Below are 20724 nucleotides of genomic sequence, written 5' to 3'. Positions count from 1 at the left end.
ACCTGGAGCTCCCTCCCGGGCTGGCTCTACTGCCCTGGCTGGGCTGACACCAGCTCTGTACTGGGTCACTAGGGAAGCCAGGCTGGCAGCGGGCCCAGTTGCAAGCAGTTGGCTGGGCAGGCAACCCTGGCAGCCCTGGGCCCCTTCCAGGTCAGGAGGTGGTTTGTGTTGCTAGCCAAGGCCACACTGGCCTAACCAAGTCTTTTGCCTGGACTGTTTATGGGATGGTGGCTCTGGGGACATTCCCTCTGAAAAGTAGTAGAGTGGCAGAGCAGCATGGGGCCTGCATGGGTGGGGGGTAGTCTAGAAGCCGTACTGCTGCCACTTGCTGGGTGATTGGTACTAGGTACTTTTTCCACCTGCGCCTCCATCTTCCTCTGTGCAGCTCGGTGGTGTTTGTGTCCTGGTCCCTGAGCCAGGGTGTCAACAACTCTGGGAATGTGTTAGATGCACAGACTTTCTAAGCCTCACCCGAACGCTCAGCGCTGAGTCTCTGGCCTGGGCCCCGACACGTCCTGTAGGCTCCTTTGAGGACTGCTGGCCTGGACAGCCTCCTCCAGTTCCTTCTGAGCTCTTCTTGATGCAATGGGCTAAGAGAGGAAAACTGGACCAGATGTGTCCTCAGGGGCAAAAGGCCATCTCTTTCCTTGGCTGGCTTACGTGCTACTTGTTCCCTAACATGAGTCCAAATGTCTATGCCAGACCAGCGGGAGCAATGAGGCCCCCGCTGCCCGCTGCAGTGCCAGCATGGTCCTTGGCCTTCCAAGCAAGCAGGGCCCTCCTCCACCCTGTAGGCTATGCCGGCCCAGGTTCTGCATGGCCCTTGCCAAATGCCTGGCCCCAGAGCCACTGTACCCATTACCCCACCTGGGCCTTTCCCTGGATAAAAGCTGGGGACCAGGGTGGCTGAGATAATGCCATGTGTACAGCCTGACTTCCACTGAAGACAGAGCATGCAGAGCTTGGGGTGCCCCGAGGGCATGGCGGGCAGGAGGAACCAAGCAGCACTGTCCCAGAGGGGCATCCGCTCTGCACGTGGCAGAGTGGCGGAGTGCCCACGGCGGCCAGTCCTCACCCGTGCAAGGATCAGCACTGCTCTTCCCAGCCCCATGGCCGCGAGAAAGAAACTGTGGAGTAGAGTCACAAGGTCCCAGGTCCATTGCTCACCAGCTGAGGAAGACCAAGGTCACCTCATCTATAAATTGGGGCCAAAATGCAGAGCTGGATGGTGCAGAGCGGCATCCAGCACAGGCGGAGTCACACCTGGGGTTTGATGCCTTCCTTCACATCTTACTCCTGGCCACATGGCTGGGAGCTCTCTCCCAGGCAGAGTGGTCGGAGGGAGTCTTCCAGGCCTCAGGCTCCCCATAAATGAACCGATTCACCAGGATGACCCCATGACTCAACTGCCACAAATCCCTCGGCTCCTCCGCCCCAAGGCTCCTAGAGGAGGAGCCAGGATCCTGGGGACGGCTATGTGCGCCCACAGTTACCCTGCAGGTCTGTAGACAGATGGGCATGAGATCCATTAACCTAGCCATTGGTCAGTCACTTATCTGCTTGGCCAAGCAGATAAACCACCAAGCACCCAATCAGCCCACAGCACATTCCAGTCCGTGTGGTACTTCTGGAAACATGAGCTCACCCTGAGAGGAGGAGAATGGCAGGAAGAATGGGTGGACCCAGAGCTATGCAGGCAGCTGAGCCTCCTCTCCACCGCTCCCTGACCTCCTGTCCAGCCCGGCAGACAGGTGGGGGCAGGGAAAGCAGTGGCCAGAAACAGGTTTGTCCCTTGCCAGTCCACCACTGGGCTCTGGTTCAGGGCTGAAATACTAAAGAGCTGTGAAGGCTCAGGCCACTGGCCTGGGACCTGGAGAAGGGCCAATGTAGGACTAGAGAGTCAAGGGGAGGAAGAGCACTGTCCCTGGAGTCATTCCTCAGAATCGCTAGGCCCAAAAAGGGCCTTCAGTCAGCTCCTCCAAGTTCAAGGTAGAAAGAAGAGCAGCCTTGATTGAACTTGGATTTTCACATCTGGAAAAGACCCTGAGCAGATGTGCCCTGAGACTCCCACAGCTGGAATTTCTCTGACAACAAGATTTCAGAACTGATTTGGGGGATCCCATGAGGTAAGCCACGTTTCCTGTCACACGCCAAGGTGTCATGTCCTATCTGTGGTCACCATCATGCCATAAAAGGCAGGAAAGAATTAGGAGGATATAATCTTAAAATAAATGGTATTTCTTACATTATACTTAACTTTATGCCCATTTTGTACTCCTGTCACATAGTATCTCAAGATGAGTGGTTTATAATCAATCTGCTAATATCCCAACAATGCAAAGTTCAAGTTCAATCACAAAAACTCATTGGTTCATAGTTCTAAAGGCTCGGGGTTCAAGTTCATGGGGCCAGTGTTGGCTTCTTGTTGTACCATCCTGTAGCAGAAGTACAGAGAGAGGGCAGGAAAAAGAGCAAGAGCGCGAGCAAAGGGGTCATGTTGATCCTTTTTTAAGGGACCCACAAATTGAATCCATTCATTAAGAGAAGAACCCTCATAAACGAATGACTTCTTGAAAGTCCAACACATCACACAAGAAGCCAAATTTCCCACACATGAAAGTTATGACGCACCTTGGAAGGAAAAATGAGCAGTCCCCTAGCATGGGGTGAACATAAACTATTCTTTGACGTTTTTTTCCTCATTCATAACGAAGAGTTCAAGGCTGCCTAGAAACCCAGAGAGCTGATCCCAGCTCAGCTTTGCAGGTCACAGGCTCAGAGACCTGCTCAGGAGACCTGAGCTTTATACCAGGGCTTGCGGAAACCTAATCAGTTGTCCGGGGTTGTTCTGATGGTTCCCCTGGATTCTTGGCACAGGGGGATGGGGCAAGTGTCCAATTCTCTTCCCAGCCCTCTCTGAGTCAATTCAGTCTCTCAGGGTCCCCAATGAGCCAATGGTGGGTCCTCAGGGATGGCCTTCTCGTAATTCTAGAATGTTCCTGCATCTCTAACCATCTTCCTATCCTATCCCTGCCCCCCCATGCTCACAACAAAGAAAGTCCTTTCTTCTGCCTACTGGCTTCCTGTCTTGTGTTCCCCATCTCCCCTTCAGCCCCCCCACTTTGCATAGTTTTCCCTTCCCTGACTCCTTCCCTTCAGTGGGGTGAAAGGTCACAGCGCATGCAGGACAGCAGCTTGATCATCTGTAGTCATAAAAGGCACACACACCCCTCCCAGAATTCTCACCTCAGCAATGTTCACAACAGATGTAGACCCCGCCTCAGCAACAAATTGACACATTGTGGTAGTTTCTAGTATGCAGAGATGCCAATAAACAAGGCCCAACTACACATACCAGGACACTGGAGAAAGAAGCCAGGCCCAGGGCTACAGGCAGGCCTGATTTTCTAAGTTTTAACAGGTGGAAAACCAACCAGTGCAAGCTGGGTGCCCCTGGGGGCTCACAACCATAATCCTAGCTCCTCAGGAAGCTGAGATCTAAGAATTGCTGTTTGAAGCCCAGCAGGGCAGAAGAGTACACAAGACTTCCTCTCTCTAATGAAACAGCAAAAATGCCAAACTGGAGGCATGGTAGAGCACCAACCATGAGCAAGAGAGCTGAGCAAAAGCTGGAGGCCCAGGCAAGCCCAGGACTAGCTCTCACATACACAAATGTACCCACACATAAATTCACTGGCTTCAACACATAAACTACTGTATTTTCTTATGGCCATATAACATTAAAAAAAAATCTAAAAAAAAAATCAAAAAAACTTACAATGAGAAAAGAGGGGAAGGGAGGGGGAAAGGAGAGGGAGGGGAGGAGAGCATGGAGTAGGAGGGGAGAGGAGGGGAAGAGGAAGGAGATACAGAGTGGTTAACCCCATCATTGCCCTTCTAGGAACTAATCCTATAGATATTCTCACAAGCAGGCAACCAATGGACAGGCATGATGGTCCTGCAAATGGCAAGCACTGGAACCTTCATTGCAACAGACTATTATGTAACCATTACCACACTCATTTGGGAAGTGATCAAGGTTTTAGTAGCCATTGAATGAACAACTTGCCATGGTCTCCAGCTTATAAACAATATCGATACCCCTCTGACTCCGGGCATAGTCCCCACCAGCCACCACCTACCTGCCTGACCAGAAGATGGGCTAGAGGTGGGAGGAACTATATATATATTATACCTGAAAGGCCCTGAGTCAGCTCACTTCCCTCGTTCCTATATCCCTGACCTCCAGATTCAGGAAGAGAGTCTGAGGCAAGTGCAGCTGGAGCTCCAGGTGGGGAGATCCTGCAGGTATATGCTAGGCAGGCAGGCCTGAGGACTTGGCTAAGGTTGTGTTGGCAGGGTATAATCCAGATGGGCCCAGCTGTACAGCTGAGGGAGCAGGAACTAAGCAGATACATACTGCATGTTTCAGGCCACCCGCAAAACCAACACAGTGACTTGACATACACTGAGAGTGGGGGTTGGCATGGGCAGGAAGACAAGAAAGACAATGTGGGGAATCTGGTGGAAATAATGCAGGAAGAGCTGGTTAGAGCCTGGTCAGAAAGATTAAGGAATCTCTGGCTGGCTGGATTCCAACTGAAGGTTTGCAATCAGCCCCACTGCTAGGAGCTCCTTCTCACAGCTGGGGGAAGAGTACTGGGGGTGAGGCTGAAGATCATGAGACCCTGGAACAGCAGTGACTGTCACCCAGATGAGCCAGCCTGGTGACCTGGCCCAGGGCAGGAGTGGGTGATAAGATCACTTTGAGAGGTATTCTGGAAGAAAAAAACACTTAGTCAAAAAAAGGAAACAAAGGAAGACGAGGAGTCAGTGGCAACTGAGATTTCTAGATCAATGAATAAAGTGCAGGATGTTCAGCTTGGAAGGGAGAAACCCAGATTTGGATAAAATCATTGGGAGGTGCCTGTGGGATGCCTGCAGAGGCTAGCAGGTGTTCTCCTTTGGCCAGGTGTTCCATCAACAGCTGTTAAACATGCACCTACATGGATAAATGAGACACACTCTTGTCCCCAGAAGCTTCCTGGTGGAGAAGCAATAAGTAAACAGGAAAGGTACAGATCAGGAAATGTGCCGTAGAGCCAATAAACAAGGAGAGGGCAGTAACTGAGGCTACATTTAGACTGCAGTCGGAGCGACTCAGGAAGCTGAGATCTAAGGATCATAGCTGGAAGCCAGTCAGCCCAGGAAGACAAATTCAACAGACTTAACTTCAATTAATCAGCAAAAAAAAGGGGGGGGGAGAATCTATGGCTCAAGTGGTAGAGCACTAGCTTTGTGCAGAAAAAGTTAAGGAACAATGCCCAGGCCCTGAGTTCAAGGAGAGAAAAGCAACCATTTCTGGCTTTTTCTATGTATGCGGTACCAAGGAATGGAACCCCGGCCTTCGTGTATACTAGGCAAACACTCTACCACTAGGCCAAACTTTTTTTTTTGTTGGTCGTGGGGCTGGCACTCGGCCTGGGCACTGTCCCCGAGCTCTTCAGCTAAGGCTACCGCCCTACCCATGGAGCCACAGCGCCACTTCCCTTTTTTTCTAGTGGTTACTTGGAGACAAGGGTCTCTCGGACGTTGGTGCGCTGGCTGGCTTCGAGCCTTGATGCTCAGATCTCAGCTGCTTGAGCAGCTAGGATTACAGGCGCCAGCCCCGGCGCCCGGCTGCACCCGTGGTCCTCCAGGGACTCTCCAGGACTTTGGGAAAGCCACTGGACAGAGTTATTAATGATCTGGTCACCACTCGCAGTCTGTACACATCTCTACTGGCCCTGTGGACATTTCCCTCTCTTTCTACTCCATCTCCCGGACCTGGAGGAACAGGAGACGGCGAGAACCCTGGTCTAGCTCTGTGTGCCGGGGGGAGGTGAGGCCGGTCCGCGTGGGGCCAGGCTCCTGGCGCTCCCATCGCTGTGGGCCGGATCAGGGTTCTGCACACGTGGGCTCAGGGGTGTCCCGTTTCTGCGCTGCAGACAGACAGACAGACAGGACACACACTCGCACGGCGCCTGCTTTCCAGGAATTCAGAGCTGCACGAAGGCATAGCAGGCCCCGAGACGCGCCCATCCTTCTCATCAGCGCAGAGGAAAAGGCTGCCTCGGCGCGGGGCCAGCTGTCACACCAGCCGGCGGGTCTCAGCCGGCGCTCGGCTCCCCCAGCCGCCCCGGGACCGCTAGCAGAGAAGCTCCGGACTGCGCACCTGCGGGGGGCTCAGCCAAGTCGCCTCCGGGACGGGTCGCGCTCCTCCGAGACGTTACAAAGCGGATCTGAGCCCTCCGGGTGGGTCTGCTCTGCCGAGCCCGGCCGCCCGGCCTGGACTTCCCCGCCGCCGCCGCTGCCGCCGCTGCCGCCGCCGCCGAGCCGCCGCCGCGACCTTTCCCCTACTTTCCAGGCCTCCGGCCCCGCCCCCTGCCCCCGACCAAAACACGTGCCGCCTCTCGCTCGCCCTGATCACGCCGCGGCCAGGCTCCGATCACGCGGCCCCCCACGGCGCCCATTGGCCGGCCGCGCCGGAGCCGAGCGCGGATTGGCTGGAGACGGCCGGCCCGCCCCCTCCAGGGCGCGGTGTATTTTGGTTTGTCCGCGTGCCCCGCCCCCAGCCGCTCCCTCCGCGACGCCCCGCCCCCCGCCGCCGCGAGGGCCGCGCCGGGGCTGAGCCGCGCGGGCGGGCGGAGGCGCACGCCGGCCGCCGGAGCTCCGGGCACCGCGGAGCCCGCGTGCGCGTGCGGCTGCTGCCGCGCGCTGAGCTAACACCCGGGGCTTTGTCGCCTCCAGGCCATCGGCATCATGCACGCGCCAGGATCTGCGGGCCCGGACGACGCGCGCGCGGTGAGTGGCGGGGCCGGCGCGGGCGTGGACTCGGGTCTGAGTTAGGGGCGAGGCTGCGGACGTGCGACCGTGCGGGGCCGGAGCGCGGGCGGGGGGATTCGCGGGCCCTCGCGGCGGCGGCGGCGGCGGCCGGGGCGGGTTCCGCGGCGGGGCGGGGCGGCGGCGCGGGGTCGGCCGGGCCCGGCGGGGCGGGAGGGGGAGTGCCCCGTGCCGCCGCCGCTCAGCTTTGTCTCGAGGCCGGCGGCCGCCCCTCCCGGCGCGGGGTTATTTCCAGCCATGACGTCATCGCGCCCTGTGTGGAGGGCGGCCGTTGGGGGGGCGCGGCTGGCGGGAACGCGCCACGCGGGGGGCGGGGCCTGGGCGGCGGGGCGGGGCCTGGGCGGCGGGGGCGGGGCGCGGGCGAGGCACGCGGGCGCCAGGCGGGAAGCTGCCCGCCGGAGGCGGGGACCGGACCTGTTGGGATCTCGGCTGCACTGCCGGCCCGACGAGGATCGGGCGAGGCCGTCGGCTTGGTGCGAGGTGATGTTGGGCTCCCACCGACCCCCTCCGACCTCTGGGCTGGTTCGGGGAAGCTGGCTGCTGCAGAGAAGCAGAGGTGGAGCGCTGTTTGCAAAGGCAGCCCCTTCCCCTGCCGGCTGGGAGGACCCGGCCGGCCAATCGGTGGAAGACATCGGGCCCACCTTCCACTGGGGGCACGCGCGAAGGAAGGATGCCTTCCTTCATAGCTCCTGCGTCCAGCGGGGACTCGGACTTCGCGGTGCTGAATCCGCGGCGGAAACTGCATTGCTTGCCTTGGCGCGCAGAGAGCTAGTCCCCTCCGTCCCTCAGACATTAGTTTAGGGGAGAGGGTGAGTGGCCATCTTTAAAATGCTTCTGCAGCTGAGCGCTGGTGTCTCAAATCTATAAGCCTAGCTACTCGGGAGGCTGGAACCTGAAGATCATGGTTCAGAGCCAGCCCAGGTAGGAAAATCCAGGAGTCTCTTAATGTCCTATTAATTACCCAGAAAAGCTGAAAGTGGAGCTGTGGCTCAAATGGTAGAGCTCTAGCTAAGCACCCAAGCCCTGAGTTCCAGCCCTGGGACTAGCATTTAAAAGAACAACAACAAAAAAAGAAACCAGGGCGGGGAGTTTGGCCTAGTGGTAGAGTGCTTGCCTAGCACGCACAAAGACCCAGGTTTGATTCTTCAGTACCACATGTTTAGAAAAAGCTGGAAGTGGTGCTGTGGCTCAAGTGGTAGAGCTCTAGCCTTGAGGAAAGCCCAAGGACAGTGCTCAGGCCCTGAGTTAAGCCCCAGGACTGGCAAGAGAAAAAAAAAGAAAACCAGCTTCTGCAGTAACACAGTGCCACACTCACCGGTAGACTTGGCCTCATCATCCCTTCATCTTCCCTGTGATACACCTTCCTGCTAGCCTTTTTGGCTTATTAGATTCTGGAGATATCCTTAACAATCATTTACACAAGAAAAGTGAAAACTTGGTATTTAAACTTGGGTTTGTTTGTTTTTTTTTTTTTTTTTGGTGGGTCATGGGATGCTTGAACTCTGGGCCTAGGTGCTCTTACTGAGCTCTTCAGTTCAAGGCTACCACCCTACACCTTGAGCCACAGTGCCACTTCTAATTTTCTAGAGATTAATTGGAAATAGGAGTCTCACAGGCTTTGTAATGCCCATGTTGGCTTTGCACTGCGAACCCCAGATCACAGCCTCCTGAGTAGCTAGGAAGTTTGTTGTTGTTTTTGCTGCTGCTATTTATTTTTGTCAATCCTGGGGCTTGAACTCAGGTTACTGTCCTTGCCCCCCCCCCTTTTTTTTGCTCAAGTCTATCACTCTGCCACTTGAGCCTCAGTGCCTTCTGGCTTTTTCTGTGTATGTAGTACTGAGGAATCAAACCCAGGGCTTTGTGCATGCTAGGGGACCACTCTACCACTAGGCTAATCTCCTGGCCCCAAGAATCACAGTTTTAACCAGGAGCTGGTTGCTAGCTATTCAGGAGGCTGAGATTTCAGGATGAAGGTTCAAAGTCAGCCCAGCCAGATAAAGGTTTGTGAGATTCTTATCTCCAATTAACCATAAACAGAAAGTGAAAATATGGCTGAAGTGGTAGAGCATCATCCTTGGACAGGAAAAGTTAAGGGGTGACATCTAGGCTCTAAGTTCAAGCCCTCATTCTGGCACACAAAAAAAAAAGGAAAGAAAAGAAAAAGAATTGGAATCAGTGTAAACCACTTCCTAACAGAGTCCAGTCTCTGTGTGTTTGTGCTCATGCTTGGTAGTAAAGTTTCAGTTCAGGGCCCTGCACGCTCTCTTGGCTTTTTCTCTCAAGGCTGGTGTTCTAAACTTGAGCACACCTCCACTTCTAGCTTTTTGGTAGCTAATTGGAGACAAAAGTCCCACAGATTTTCTGCCTGGGCTGCCTTGGGCTGTGATCCTCAGATCTCAGCCTCCTGAGTAGGGAGGATCACAGGCGAGTAGGGAGGATCACAGGCAGGAGCCAGCCATGGTCAGCTCCAAGTCCAGTGAAAGCAAAGCTGTCAGGAATGTGTCATTTAAGGTTTTTACTAGAACGCAGCTTTCTGCTCTGTAGTGGTACGTGGGTGTTACTGAGTAGTGGAGCCTGTTGATGTGCACAACCATGCCCGTCAGTATTCCTTCCCCGTTCTCTCCTGCACTGAGAAGTCACTGTGTTGTATTGCCTGTAGGTTGCGATCATGGACATCTGTGAGTCTATCCTAGAGCGGAAGCGGCATGACAGCGAGAGGTCCACGTGCAGCATCTTGGAGCAGACAGACATTGAAGCTGTTGAGGCCCTTGTGTGCATGAGCTCCTGGGGTCAGAGAGCCCAGAAAGGTGACCTGTTAAAGATGAGACCCCTTACACCTATCTCCGACTCTGGGGATGTCAGCAACAGCATGCTTTTGGATGCCCCTGTACCTGAGCTGCCAAAAGACTTCCATTCTTTCTCAACTCTGGTAAGTTGGGGAGGAGCGCACTTTGTGAGCTGCCTTGAATGATTTCAATAAATGTATTGTAGAACTTGTGGTGAAGCTGGGTGCCAGTGGCTCACACCTGTAATACTAGCTACTCAGAAGGCTGAGATCTGAAGATCATGGTTCAGAGCCAGCCCAGGCACAAAAGTCCATGAGTCTCTTATCTCCAATTAACCACCAGGAAATGGGAAATGACACTTTGACTTAGAGTGGTAGAGTGCTAACCTTGATCTGTGCCGGGGCCAGCCGGCAGCAAACCAGGGTTCGCGGATTGGGGTTCCTGAAATAGGGGGCAAGGACTAGGAAAAAAATAGAAGAGAGACAGACACACCGGGTCCGGGATGTCTGCAGTCCAGGTAAAGACTGCCCCGTTTATTTTCCACTCCAGCTTCTTCCCTTCTTGAGACCCAGAGAACTTCCAGGTGTTACATTCATATGGTAAATCTCAGGTCATTTAAACAGAATAAGGCCAGAAAACAATAAGACAATAAAGCCATTGTCTGATGCAAATCAAGGTACAGTTTGATTCCACTCTGGCTCCCAACAGATCTGAAGAGCTCAGGGACAGGGCCCAAGCCCAGACCAGCTCTCCCCTCCTCCCCCCAAAAGAAAAACTAAACTAAAGGGGTAAAAACCTTTCTTCAGCAGCATGGTGGCTCATGCCTGTAATCCTAGCTACTCATGAGGCTGAGATCTAAGGATCCAGGTTCAACCGGGTACAATAAGACTTGAGGCTCTTATCTTCAATTAACCTCTAGAAAAATGGGAAGTGGAGCTTGGCTCAAGGGGAGGGCCATAGCCTTGACCTGAAGAGCTCAGAGACAACACCCAGGCTCCCAGGCTCGGAGGTAAGGCAGTAGCCTTGAGCTGAAGACCTCGGGGGCGGTGCCCAGGCTGAGTTCAAACCCTGTGACCCATAAAAAAAAACAAAAAACTTTTCCTCACTCGCAAATGTTACTGGACTTAAGTAGATGGCCGCATGGCTGCCTGCATCTGGTGAAACCTGCTGATGGAAGATGGATGCAGGAAGGTGAAACTCACTTCACTGCAGGGTCTTGAGGTGGGGTCTTAGGTTTTCCCAGTGACCCCTCCTCGGGTCTGGGTGGGGAGCAGATGAAGAAAACCTGGGCTTTGACTTCAGTCTTGCTTGCCAACACTGGCATCTCTGCCTGCTAGGAATACGGATTTCATGTGTGATTTAGATGCAGAAGTGACTCTCTTTTCATTTTAATTTTTAATTTACTGCATGGACAAAATTACTTAAAGAAACTTGCTTGTTAGAGTGAAGTTGAGACCTGTAGGTTGCTAACAGAAATGATGGGAGGGCTTGGGCAGGAAGCAGACCCTGCAGGAGAGCAGATTTGGAAAGAGCAAAAGCTTGTGAGCCCTGGGCCTGCTGTGGGTGGCTCTGTGTCCTCAGCATTGGTTCTTCCGTGGAGTGGCTGAAGAGGACTTAGGATCATTGGGGAGCAGAACAGGGCGGATGGATTCAGGCAGAACCACGGATTAGACATTTTGAGAATCTGAAAGTGCTGTGGAAAGCTGTAGTTTGGAAGGATAGATTTGTTTTCTTGTAGTCCAGATGCTGGAATTGCTCTTTTCGGTAGCTGGGTAAGGCCTGGAGGGCCCTATCACTCCCCCCACAGAGCACAAGTGTTGATTGGAGGAAGGAGGTTACATGATAAGAGACATAAGAGATGTGTGCTCCTGCAGCCTGGAGACCTGCTGGGGAGTGGAGTGGTTCTGACCAGTCTTCTCTAGATGCATCTTTTTTTTTTTTTTTGCTAATCCTGGGGCTTGAACTTAGAGTCTGAGCACTGTCCTTGGGCTTTCTCAAGACTAGAACTCTATCACTTGAGCCATAACACTACTTCTGGCTTTTTTCTGGTATGTGGTACCAATGAATTGAACCCGGTTATTTGTGTATGCTAGGCAAGCACTCTCCCACTAGGCCACGCTCTCAGGCCATGAGACTTTGATCTCCAGATAGCCACTGAAAAGCCAGAAATAGAGCTGTGGCTCAAGTATTAGCATGCTAGCCTTCAGCAAAAAAGCTTAAGGACAGCTCATAAGCCCTGACTGAGATCAAGCTTCAAAGCTGGCACCAAAAAATGTGTGTGTGTGTACCAAAACAGTCTTTCACGTGGCACTTTTTTTTTCTGCCTTTAAGTGCATCACTCCTCCTCAGAGCCCGGAGCTCCTGGAGCCATCCACAGGAACACCTGCTCCTTCCCAAGCCTCTGATTCCAAAGCGCCTTCCCCTGTGGTGACATCAGTGCTGGGCAGGAGCGACGAGAAGGGCTCCTTGGAGCCTGCCCCCAGCCTGCTCTGCAGGGCCCTGGCCACGAGTGTGATCCGCCACACTGGGCAGAGTCCTGGCCCCGCCTGCTTTCCTGCCGTCTGGGCTCAGGAGCAGCAGCCATCCACGGGCAGAGGAGCAGCGGCACAGCTCGTGGCGTGTTCCGAACGTTCTGAGGCTTTGGAGGGTGTGCACCGTGCAACAGGCGTCCTCTCCGCTCGTTTCCTGTCCTGTCAGCCTCGCTTGCACGGAGCGAATGGCCTGTTCTCCGCTGACCAAGGCCAGCAGGCAGGGTGGCCTGCTGCGGTGCAGACCTGCTCACCAAAGAAATTTGACAGTGACCTGCCGAGGAGCAGCGGCCCTGTGGTGTCCGTCCCTGTGTCCAGCCCCCCTGTCCTTTGCCAAATGATCCCCATGACCGGACCGAGCACCGTGCTGTCAGCGATCCTGAAGCCCCCTCTCCTGCCATCCCCGGGGACTGTCAAGCCAGTCCTCCCCCAGGCTGTGCCTGTGCCTCCCGTGCTCGTCGGCCCTCCTGTACCTCAGGGAACTGTGATGCTGGTTCTGCCGCAGGGCACCTTTCCCCAGCCTGCCGCCTGCCAATCCAGTGTCATGGCTATTGGCAACACCAAGTTGCTGCCCCTGGCCCCTGCTCCAGTGTTCATTGCCTCTAGCCAAAACTGTGCCCCTCAGGTAGACTTTTCCCGAAGGAGGAACTACATCTGCAGCTTTCCCGGCTGCCGAAAGACCTACTTTAAAAGCTCCCACCTCAAGGCTCACCTTCGCACCCACACGGGTGAGTACTGACTTGGCTCAGGGTGGAGAGGGTGGGTTCTCTAGAACACCTCCCTTGAAGGGAGGGAGGCAGGGAACCACTGGAGGAGGGAAAGGAGGATCTGAAAAAATGCTCATGCCAGGTGCCAGGGATTCACGCCCGTAATCCTAGTTTCACAGGAGGCAGAGATCTGAGGATCGCAATTCAAAACCAACCCAGGCAGAAAAGTCTGTGAAACTTAATCTCCAGTAAACCACAAAAAGCCAGACATAGAGCTGCAGCTCAAGGGGCACAGCACTAACCTTGAGCAAAAAAGCTCAAGAACTGAGTTCAAGCCCCAGGATTGGCACCGAAAACAAGAGCCTCACATTCTTGTCATGCTTTGGGTTGTGATTAGGGAGGCATTAGTTCCGGTGCCTTCTCCTGAGAGTAGAATGAAGGTTGGCCTTGCACTTGACTCTCTGACAGCTTTTAGCAGGACAGTATTCCATTCTCCACTGCGCATTTTAGAGTGTATTGACATTTAGTGCATCAGTGGCTTAGGAGAAAGTCCAATTAGCCAAATTCAAATGCTAGAATAGTTGAAAAATATAGTTGTGTTACTTTAGAGAATTTTTTTAAATTTTATTTTTATTTTTTGCCAGTCCTGGGGCCTGAGCACTGTCCTTGGGCTTTCTCAAGACTAGAGCTCTACCACTTGAGCCATAGCACCATTTCTGGCTTTTTTTTTTTTTTTTTTTTTTCGAGGTATGTGGTACCGAGGATTCAAACCTGGTCTTCATGCATGCTAGGCAAGCACTCTACCACTAGGCCAAATTCCTGCCACCACTTTGGAGAATTTTTAAAAAGTCACAGCTGGGTGCTAATGGTTCACACCTGTAAGGAAAATCTGTGAGACTTTTTTTTTGGGGGGGGTGGTGATCATGGGGATTGAACGCTGGGCCTAGGCTCTGACCCTGAGCTTTTCAGCTCAAGGCTACCGCCCTGCCCTTGAGCCACAGCACTACTTCCAGTTTTCTATGGACTAATTAGAGATAAGATTCTCATGGCTTTGGGGCTGGGAGTTTGACCTAGTGGTAGAGTGCTCTCGTAGCATGCATGAAGACCCCAGGTTCGATTCCTTGGTACCACATACATAGAAAAAAGCTGGAAGTGGTGCTGTGGCTCAAGTGATAGAGCACTAGTCTTGAGAAAGCCCAAGGACAGTGCCCAGGCCCTGAGTTCAAGGCCCAGGACTGGCAAAATAAATACATACATTGAGTCTCATGGCTGGCTTTGAACCTCAATCCTCAGATCTCAGCCTCCTGAGTAGCTGGGATTACCGGCGTGAGCCGCCATACTAGGTAACTGTGAGACTCTTATCTCCAACTAAGCACCAGAAAACTGGAAGTAGTGCTATGGCTCAAAGTGATAGAGCACTAGCCTTGAGCAAAAAAATTCAGAGACAGTGGCCAGGCCCTGAGTTCACTTCCCACAACCAACCAAAAAAAAAAATTGGGCCAGAAGTTTGGCCTAGGGATAGAGTGCTTGCCTAGCATGCACAAAAACTGGAGTTCCAACTCCTTGGTACCACATACATAGAAAAGGCTGGAAGTGGTGCTGTGGCCCAAGTGGTAGAGCTCTAGCCTCGAGAAAGCCCAAGGACAGCGCTCATTCCCTTTGGCTTGCAGGTGTGGGGTGCCTTAGCCTGGGAGCACTGCACATGGAAGCAGCAATAGCAGATTTGTGGAGGTGATGGGATGAGTTTTACTGTGATTTCATCTCTCCTGGCAGAACTACCAACAGACTAGCAAAAAATATAGCAGCCAAAGCAAGTTTCTTCCTGCTTTCCAAGTTCAGTTTAAGTAACTGAGGGTTCTGAAGAGTATCTTTTTGTGCCATATTATAGACATTTCATTGGAGTTTTTATGAGAAATAGAAACTTTGGGCAAATTTCCTTGGATGAAAAGATCACTTCATGTTTCTGCCAATCTGAAAAATGTTGAAGTTAGAATGAGATAGAAATTTTGAGGCATCTGAGACTCAGACCCATAATCCTAGCTACCGCAGAGGTTGAGATCTGAGGATCACAGTTGAAAGCCAGTCTGGGTGCTAAAGTCCATGAGACTCTTATCTCCAATTAACCACTAGAGAATTAGAAGTGGTGCTATGGCACAAGGGGTAGAGTGGCAGCCTTGAGCTAAAGAGCTCAGGGACAGCACCCAGGCCCAGAGTTCAAAAAAAAAAAAATTGAGGCAGCCAAGGCAGGAGTGTCCATGAGACTTATCTCCAAATAATCACCAAGAATCTAGACGTGAAGCTGTGCTTCAGGTGCTAAAATGCCAGTCTTGAGCTGGGTGCAGTGACTCACACCTGTAATCTTAGCTACTCAGGAGGCTGAGATCTGAGGATCAAGGTCAAACAAAGCTGGGCACTAAAGAAAATGAGACTCTTATTTCCAATTAACCTCCAGAAAATGGGAAGTAGGGCTGTGGCTAAAGGGGTAGGGCAGTAGGCTTGAGCTGAAGAGCTCAGGGACAGTGCCCAGGCCCAGAGTTCAAGTCCCATGACCCACACACAAAGGAATGCTAGTCTTGAGTAAATGTGCTCGTGGACAGCACCCAGGTCCTGAGTGCAAGCTCTAGGATCAGCACGAAAATAATACTTTTTTTTTTTTTTTTTTGCCAGTCTTGGGCTTGGGCTCAGGGCCTGAGCACTGTCCCTGGATTTTTCTCAAGGCTAGAGCTCTACCACTTGAACCACAGCCCACAGCACCACTTCCGGCTTTTTGCTACATATGTGGTACCAAGGAATCGAACCCGGGTCTTCATGCATACTAGGCAAGCACTCTACCACTAGGCCAAACTCCCAGCCCGAAATAATATTTTTAAGTGAAAAAGAATAGATAGTCATTTCTGGTAAGTTGAAGACAAGATGATGGGGAATTTTTCTTTTTTTTTTTTTTTTTTTTTTTTGCCAGTCCTGGGCCTTGAACTCGGGGTCTGAGCACTGTCTTTGGGCTTTCTCAAGGCTAGAACTCTATCATTGGAGCCAGAACACCATTTCAGCTTTTTTCTATGTATGTGGGACTGAGGAATCAAACTCAGGTCTTCGTGCATGCTAGGCGAGCACTCTACCACTAGGCCACACTCCTGGCCCAAGATGGGGAATTTTATCAGTCCCACGTCCGTGATTGCCAGGCTCCTCTTCCCAACTCTTGAATGTTGAGTACGCTGTCCATGCTTGGGGACAGGACTGGCTGCAGGAAGAAGGCCCCGTCTGAGTCTGTCGTCTCCTGCTTTAGCAGTGCCACAGATAGGAGTTGAGCAAAAACAGAGGCCTATGGACCTCAAGCTTCTAGAACCTCTGGAGGCTGGGAAGCCCAGGAGCACGAGTCCAACCTCCAGTTGAGGGCCTTGCACTGCCTCAGAGCAGGTTAGAAGGCATCACCTTGAGCATGCCTGAGCGCATGCCTGCTCTTGTAACCCTGCTCCCCCTCCATGGCCACCTACCACAGGGCCCACCTCTCAAATGCCATTGGCTCTGGACTTCGCGTTAGGTTTCCAGTGTGGAAATTTGAGGGACACATTCAAACCATGCTTTTCTAGATGTACACCGGTCCTAGTGGAGTGGCTCAGAACCTCTTGCTCGCTCAGCTTTTTTTTTTTTTTTTTTTTTTGCCGGTCCTGGGCTTGAGCTCAGGGCCTGAGCACTGTCCTTGGACTTTCTCAAGGCTAGAGCTCTACCACTTGAGCCTCAGCACCACTTCCAGCTTTTTTCTATGTATGTGGTACCGAGGAATCAAACCTGGGTCTTTGTGCATGCTAGGCAAGCACTCAACCTCTAGGCCAAACTCCCGGCCCTCGCTCAGCTTTTTGACTCGTGACTAACAGCCACTTAAGCCACACATCCACTTCCACAGCCTTGTGCCTGCTGTGGGATGTTTGACATCTGTAGAACATAAGGTCTGGTGATCTGTAATGATATTTTCTTATTAATCCAACTAAAAAATATGTTTGTGTCTGTTCCATAACAGACACATTAACTTAAAACCATTTATTGGCTGGGCACTGGTGGCTCATGTCCATAATCCTTAGCTACTCAGGAGACTGAGATCTGGTTGAGTGGCCAGGCTGGGCATGAAAGTCCATGAGTCTCTTATCTCCAGTGAATCACCCAATAAAGCTGGAAATGGAGTTGTGGCTCAAATGGTAGACCACTCACTAGCTTTGAGCACAAAAGTTCCAGGTCAGCCAGGCACTAATGGCTCATGATTATAATTCTAGCTACCCAGAAGGCTGAATGCTAAGAATCATGATTCAAAGCCTGGAAGGAAAGTTTATGAGATTCTTTGTTTTTGTTTTTGTGGGTCATGGGGCTTGAACTGGGCCTAGGCACTGTCCTTGAACTCTTCAGCTCAAGGCTACCACCCTCCCCTGGAGCCAAGCCCCACTTCCCATTTTCTAGAGGTTAATTGGAGACAAGACTCTCAGGTCCTTTTGTGCCCAAGCTGGCTTTGAGCCTTGATCCTCAGATCTAAGCCTCCTGAGTAGCTAGGATTACAGGTGTGAGCCATGTTTGACTCATAAGATTCTTTTTTGGGGGAATGCCAGTTGTGGGGCTTGAACTCAGGGCCTGAGCACTGTCCTTGGACTTTTCTCAAGGCTAGAGCTCTAACACTTGAGCCACAGCACCACTTCCAGCTTTTTTTCTATGTATGTGGTACTGAGGAATGGAACCCAGGTCTTCATGCATGCTAGGCAGGCACTCTACCACTAGGCCAGACTCCTGGTCCCTCATAAGATTCTTTTTAAAGTTAAAAATACATTTTGAAACCCAGGTGTGGTGGCTCACACCTGTAATCCTAGCTACTCAGGAGGCTGACATCTGAGGATCAAGGTTCATAGCCAGCCCCACATGAAAGTCCATGGGACTCTTATCTCCAATTAAACCACCAGAACACCGGAAGTGGCGCTGTACCTCAAGTGGTGCTAGGCTTGAGTTGAAGAGCTCAGGGACAACACCAGGTCAGGAGTTCAAGCCCTATGACCAACCAAAAAAAGAAGTTTTTTTTGAAAGCTGAGTGAGGAGGCATACACCTGAAATCCTGACACTTGGAACTCAGCCAGAGAGTTACCGTTTCCACACCAACCTAGACTGTAGGAGGACCATGAGTATGTGTACATGTGCACACACATACTTACACATGCATGTGTGTATGTATACATACAACATAATGGTTTTGTTTGTTTTTTTGTTGTTGGTCTCAGGGCTTGGACTCTGGGCCTGGGCATTGTCCCCGAGCTCTTCAGCTCAAGGCTACCCTACCTCTTGAACCACAGTACCACTTCCAGTTTTTCTAGTGGTTAATTGGAGATAAGAGTCTCACAGGGGGCCGGGAGTTTGGCCTAGTGGTTAAAGTGCTTGCCTAGCATGCATGAACACCCGGGTTTGATTCCTCGGTACCACATACATAGAAAAAAGCCGGAAGTGGTGCTGAGGCTCAAGTGGTAGAGCTCTAGCCTTGAGAAAGTCCAAAGACAGCGCTCAGGCCCTGAGCTCAAGCCCAGGACTGGCCAAAAAAAAAAAAAAGAGAGTCTCACAGACTTTAGTGCCCAGGCTGGCTTTGAACCATGATCCTCAGATCTCAGCCTCCTGAGTAGCTAGGATTATAGGTGTGAGCCACCGCGCCTAGCTACAATATAATGTTTTAAAATATTGTTTTGAGAGATTTAGGCTTGAAACTTATTATCTGTGAGGCCTGGCCCATTGCCCTTCAGTGTGATAGGACAAAATGCAATTTGGAGGGTTAGTGCCTTCTGACTGACTCCCTTGGTCCTGGAGTCTCAGGGCAGTCTTCCTCACTGCAATTCCGGGGAAGGTCACGTGTGAACTCGACTGTCCACAGGGGAGAAGCCCTTCACCTGCAGCTGGGACGGCTGCGACAAAAAGTTTGCACGCTCAGATGAGTTGTCGCGCCACCGCAGAACCCACACCGGCGAGAAGAAGTTCGTGTGCCCTGTCTGTGACCGGCGCTTCATGCGCAGCGACCACCTGACCAAGCATGCCCGTCGCCACATGACCACCAAGAAGATCCCGGGCTGGCAGGCAGAGGTGGGCAAGCTGAGCAGGATCGCCTCGGCAGAGGGACCTCCGAGCCCCCTGGCACCCTTGCCAGCCTCTGCCTGAGAGCCCACCCATCCTGGCACACGGTGCCCGCAGCTCTTTCCAGGACTGGAATCAGAGGGGCTGGTTCAGAGGACGAGAGCTGGCTTGCTTTTCTGGCTAGGGCCTTGTTCAGTTGTCTTGTAGTTTAAGAAGGGGTTTGTTTTGTTTCGTTTTGTTTTTTAAAGGAAATGGAAGAAAATTTGACAGTCTGAATCACCAGCATTCAAGCAAACATTTTGGCAATAAAGTTTACAAATTCTGAATTATTCACAACCTTTCTATTCATGTTTTGTAGAAATGAGACAGGGTACTAATTTTTATACTTTTTTATAAAAATATTTATATTGTGGGTGCTCCAGTTACCAATTTCTAGATAAGATGATTTTACAGCCTTCTTTTCAGTGTTCAGGAGCAGCGTTTTATGATGACCCCATTATAAAAATGGTGCATTCGGAAGTTTTGAAGTCCTTTTAGACTCAGAGCTTTCGAAATCATAACTGGTAAGTAAGAGCCTCTGAAAAGGAAGTTTCCTCAGTTCCGTGATCTCCTCACCAGAGCACTGCTCTTCTAAAGAGAGGTGTAGACTCCTTTCTTAAGTGTGAGAAGCTAGAGGAGATGTGTGTTCCGTCATTGCACTGCCACCTCACTGCCCTTTAATTCATTTTTGTTAGAAGGAGAATGTTTGGCTTGGATGAACTTACCAGAATGGGGTTTTTGCAGTCTACCTAGAAAGGCACCACAGGCCCTGCCTGTATCCACGCTGCCACAGAAGCTGGTTAGGAAAGGCTGGAAGTTAAACAGTAGTACAGCAAAACAGGCCATGTGCCACTGATGTAGCCTGGGGATTATTTTTTGTGCAGTACGCATTAATGTTGTATTTATTTGTCTTGTAGTGATTGGCGCTTGAGGGGAAGTATTGGATAATGAAGTCAAATTAGGTTTTGTGTTCAGGTCTTTGTAATCCTTACCTGCTCACTCATGATATGTAGCTGATACCCACTAAGTGCCCTTCATATCAACTGCCTGTCAACACAAACGTGTAGGTATTAGGACATGTTCACGTTTTTGGACAGGTGCAGTGCAGGAGAACCCTACATGACAGCATAACTGGACATCACGTAGCTCTTTCCCCTTCTGCCCTTCCTAAGTCAGCAGAAGCCCTCGTGACCTGGTGTGTGCTGTATTAAGTAGTGTTCTCCTATCACTCATCCGGTGGGGAATGGAGGTCTTTTTGAGTATTTGGTGCTTGTTGCACAATGCTTCTCTGAACAGTATACTTTCTGCAGAAGAGAGATGTTGGAATGGTTTTACTTTAAGCTTCCATTTCCTGTTTAGATTTAGCAATGCCTCTGTAAAAGACACACGCCCCTCCCCTTTTTTTCTGTTGAAAGATTGATTGTAAGTTGGAACACTTGTTTTGTGAGGTCCGGTGTGAGAACCCCTCTCTGGAGGCCAGGACCCAGGTTGGCCGTCGCTGTGTGAGGCAGGCCCTGTGCACTTTATTGCTTGAGCAGTTTTGCTTGATCTTTCTTGACTTTGAGCCTTTTCAGTAGTTTGAGTCATAAAATTTTAAATGTTTCATAATTATGTTTTATGTAATGGACACTATTTAAATGCGTATGTGTGATGTAACTTTTCTTTGAATCATATAAAGCTTTCTTGATTTGCAGACTG

The 20724-nt window shown here is 51.5% G+C and overlaps 1 protein-coding gene across 1 annotated transcript; it reads left to right on the top strand.

Moving 5' to 3' along the window:
• The first annotated feature begins 6665 nt into the window (after positions 1 to 6665).
• Klf11 (KLF transcription factor 11) lies at positions 6666 to 20724 on the top strand. The gene is made up of 4 exons (XM_090337458.1): positions 6666 to 6843; positions 9542 to 9811; positions 12000 to 12924; positions 18791 to 20724. Exons 1-4 carry the CDS (start codon positions 6802 to 6804, stop codon positions 19069 to 19071), a joined length of 1518 nt encoding a protein of 505 aa, XP_090193584.1. The 5' UTR covers positions 6666 to 6801; the 3' UTR covers positions 19072 to 20724.

This window comes from Megascapheus bottae, chromosome 7 (assembly GCF_031878675.1).
Source record: "Megascapheus bottae isolate mThoBot1 chromosome 7, mThoBot2.hap1, whole genome shotgun sequence".
Classification (NCBI taxonomy): Eukaryota; Metazoa; Chordata; class Mammalia; order Rodentia; family Geomyidae; genus Megascapheus; species Megascapheus bottae.
This window is presented reverse-complemented; position numbering and strand designations above follow the sequence as displayed.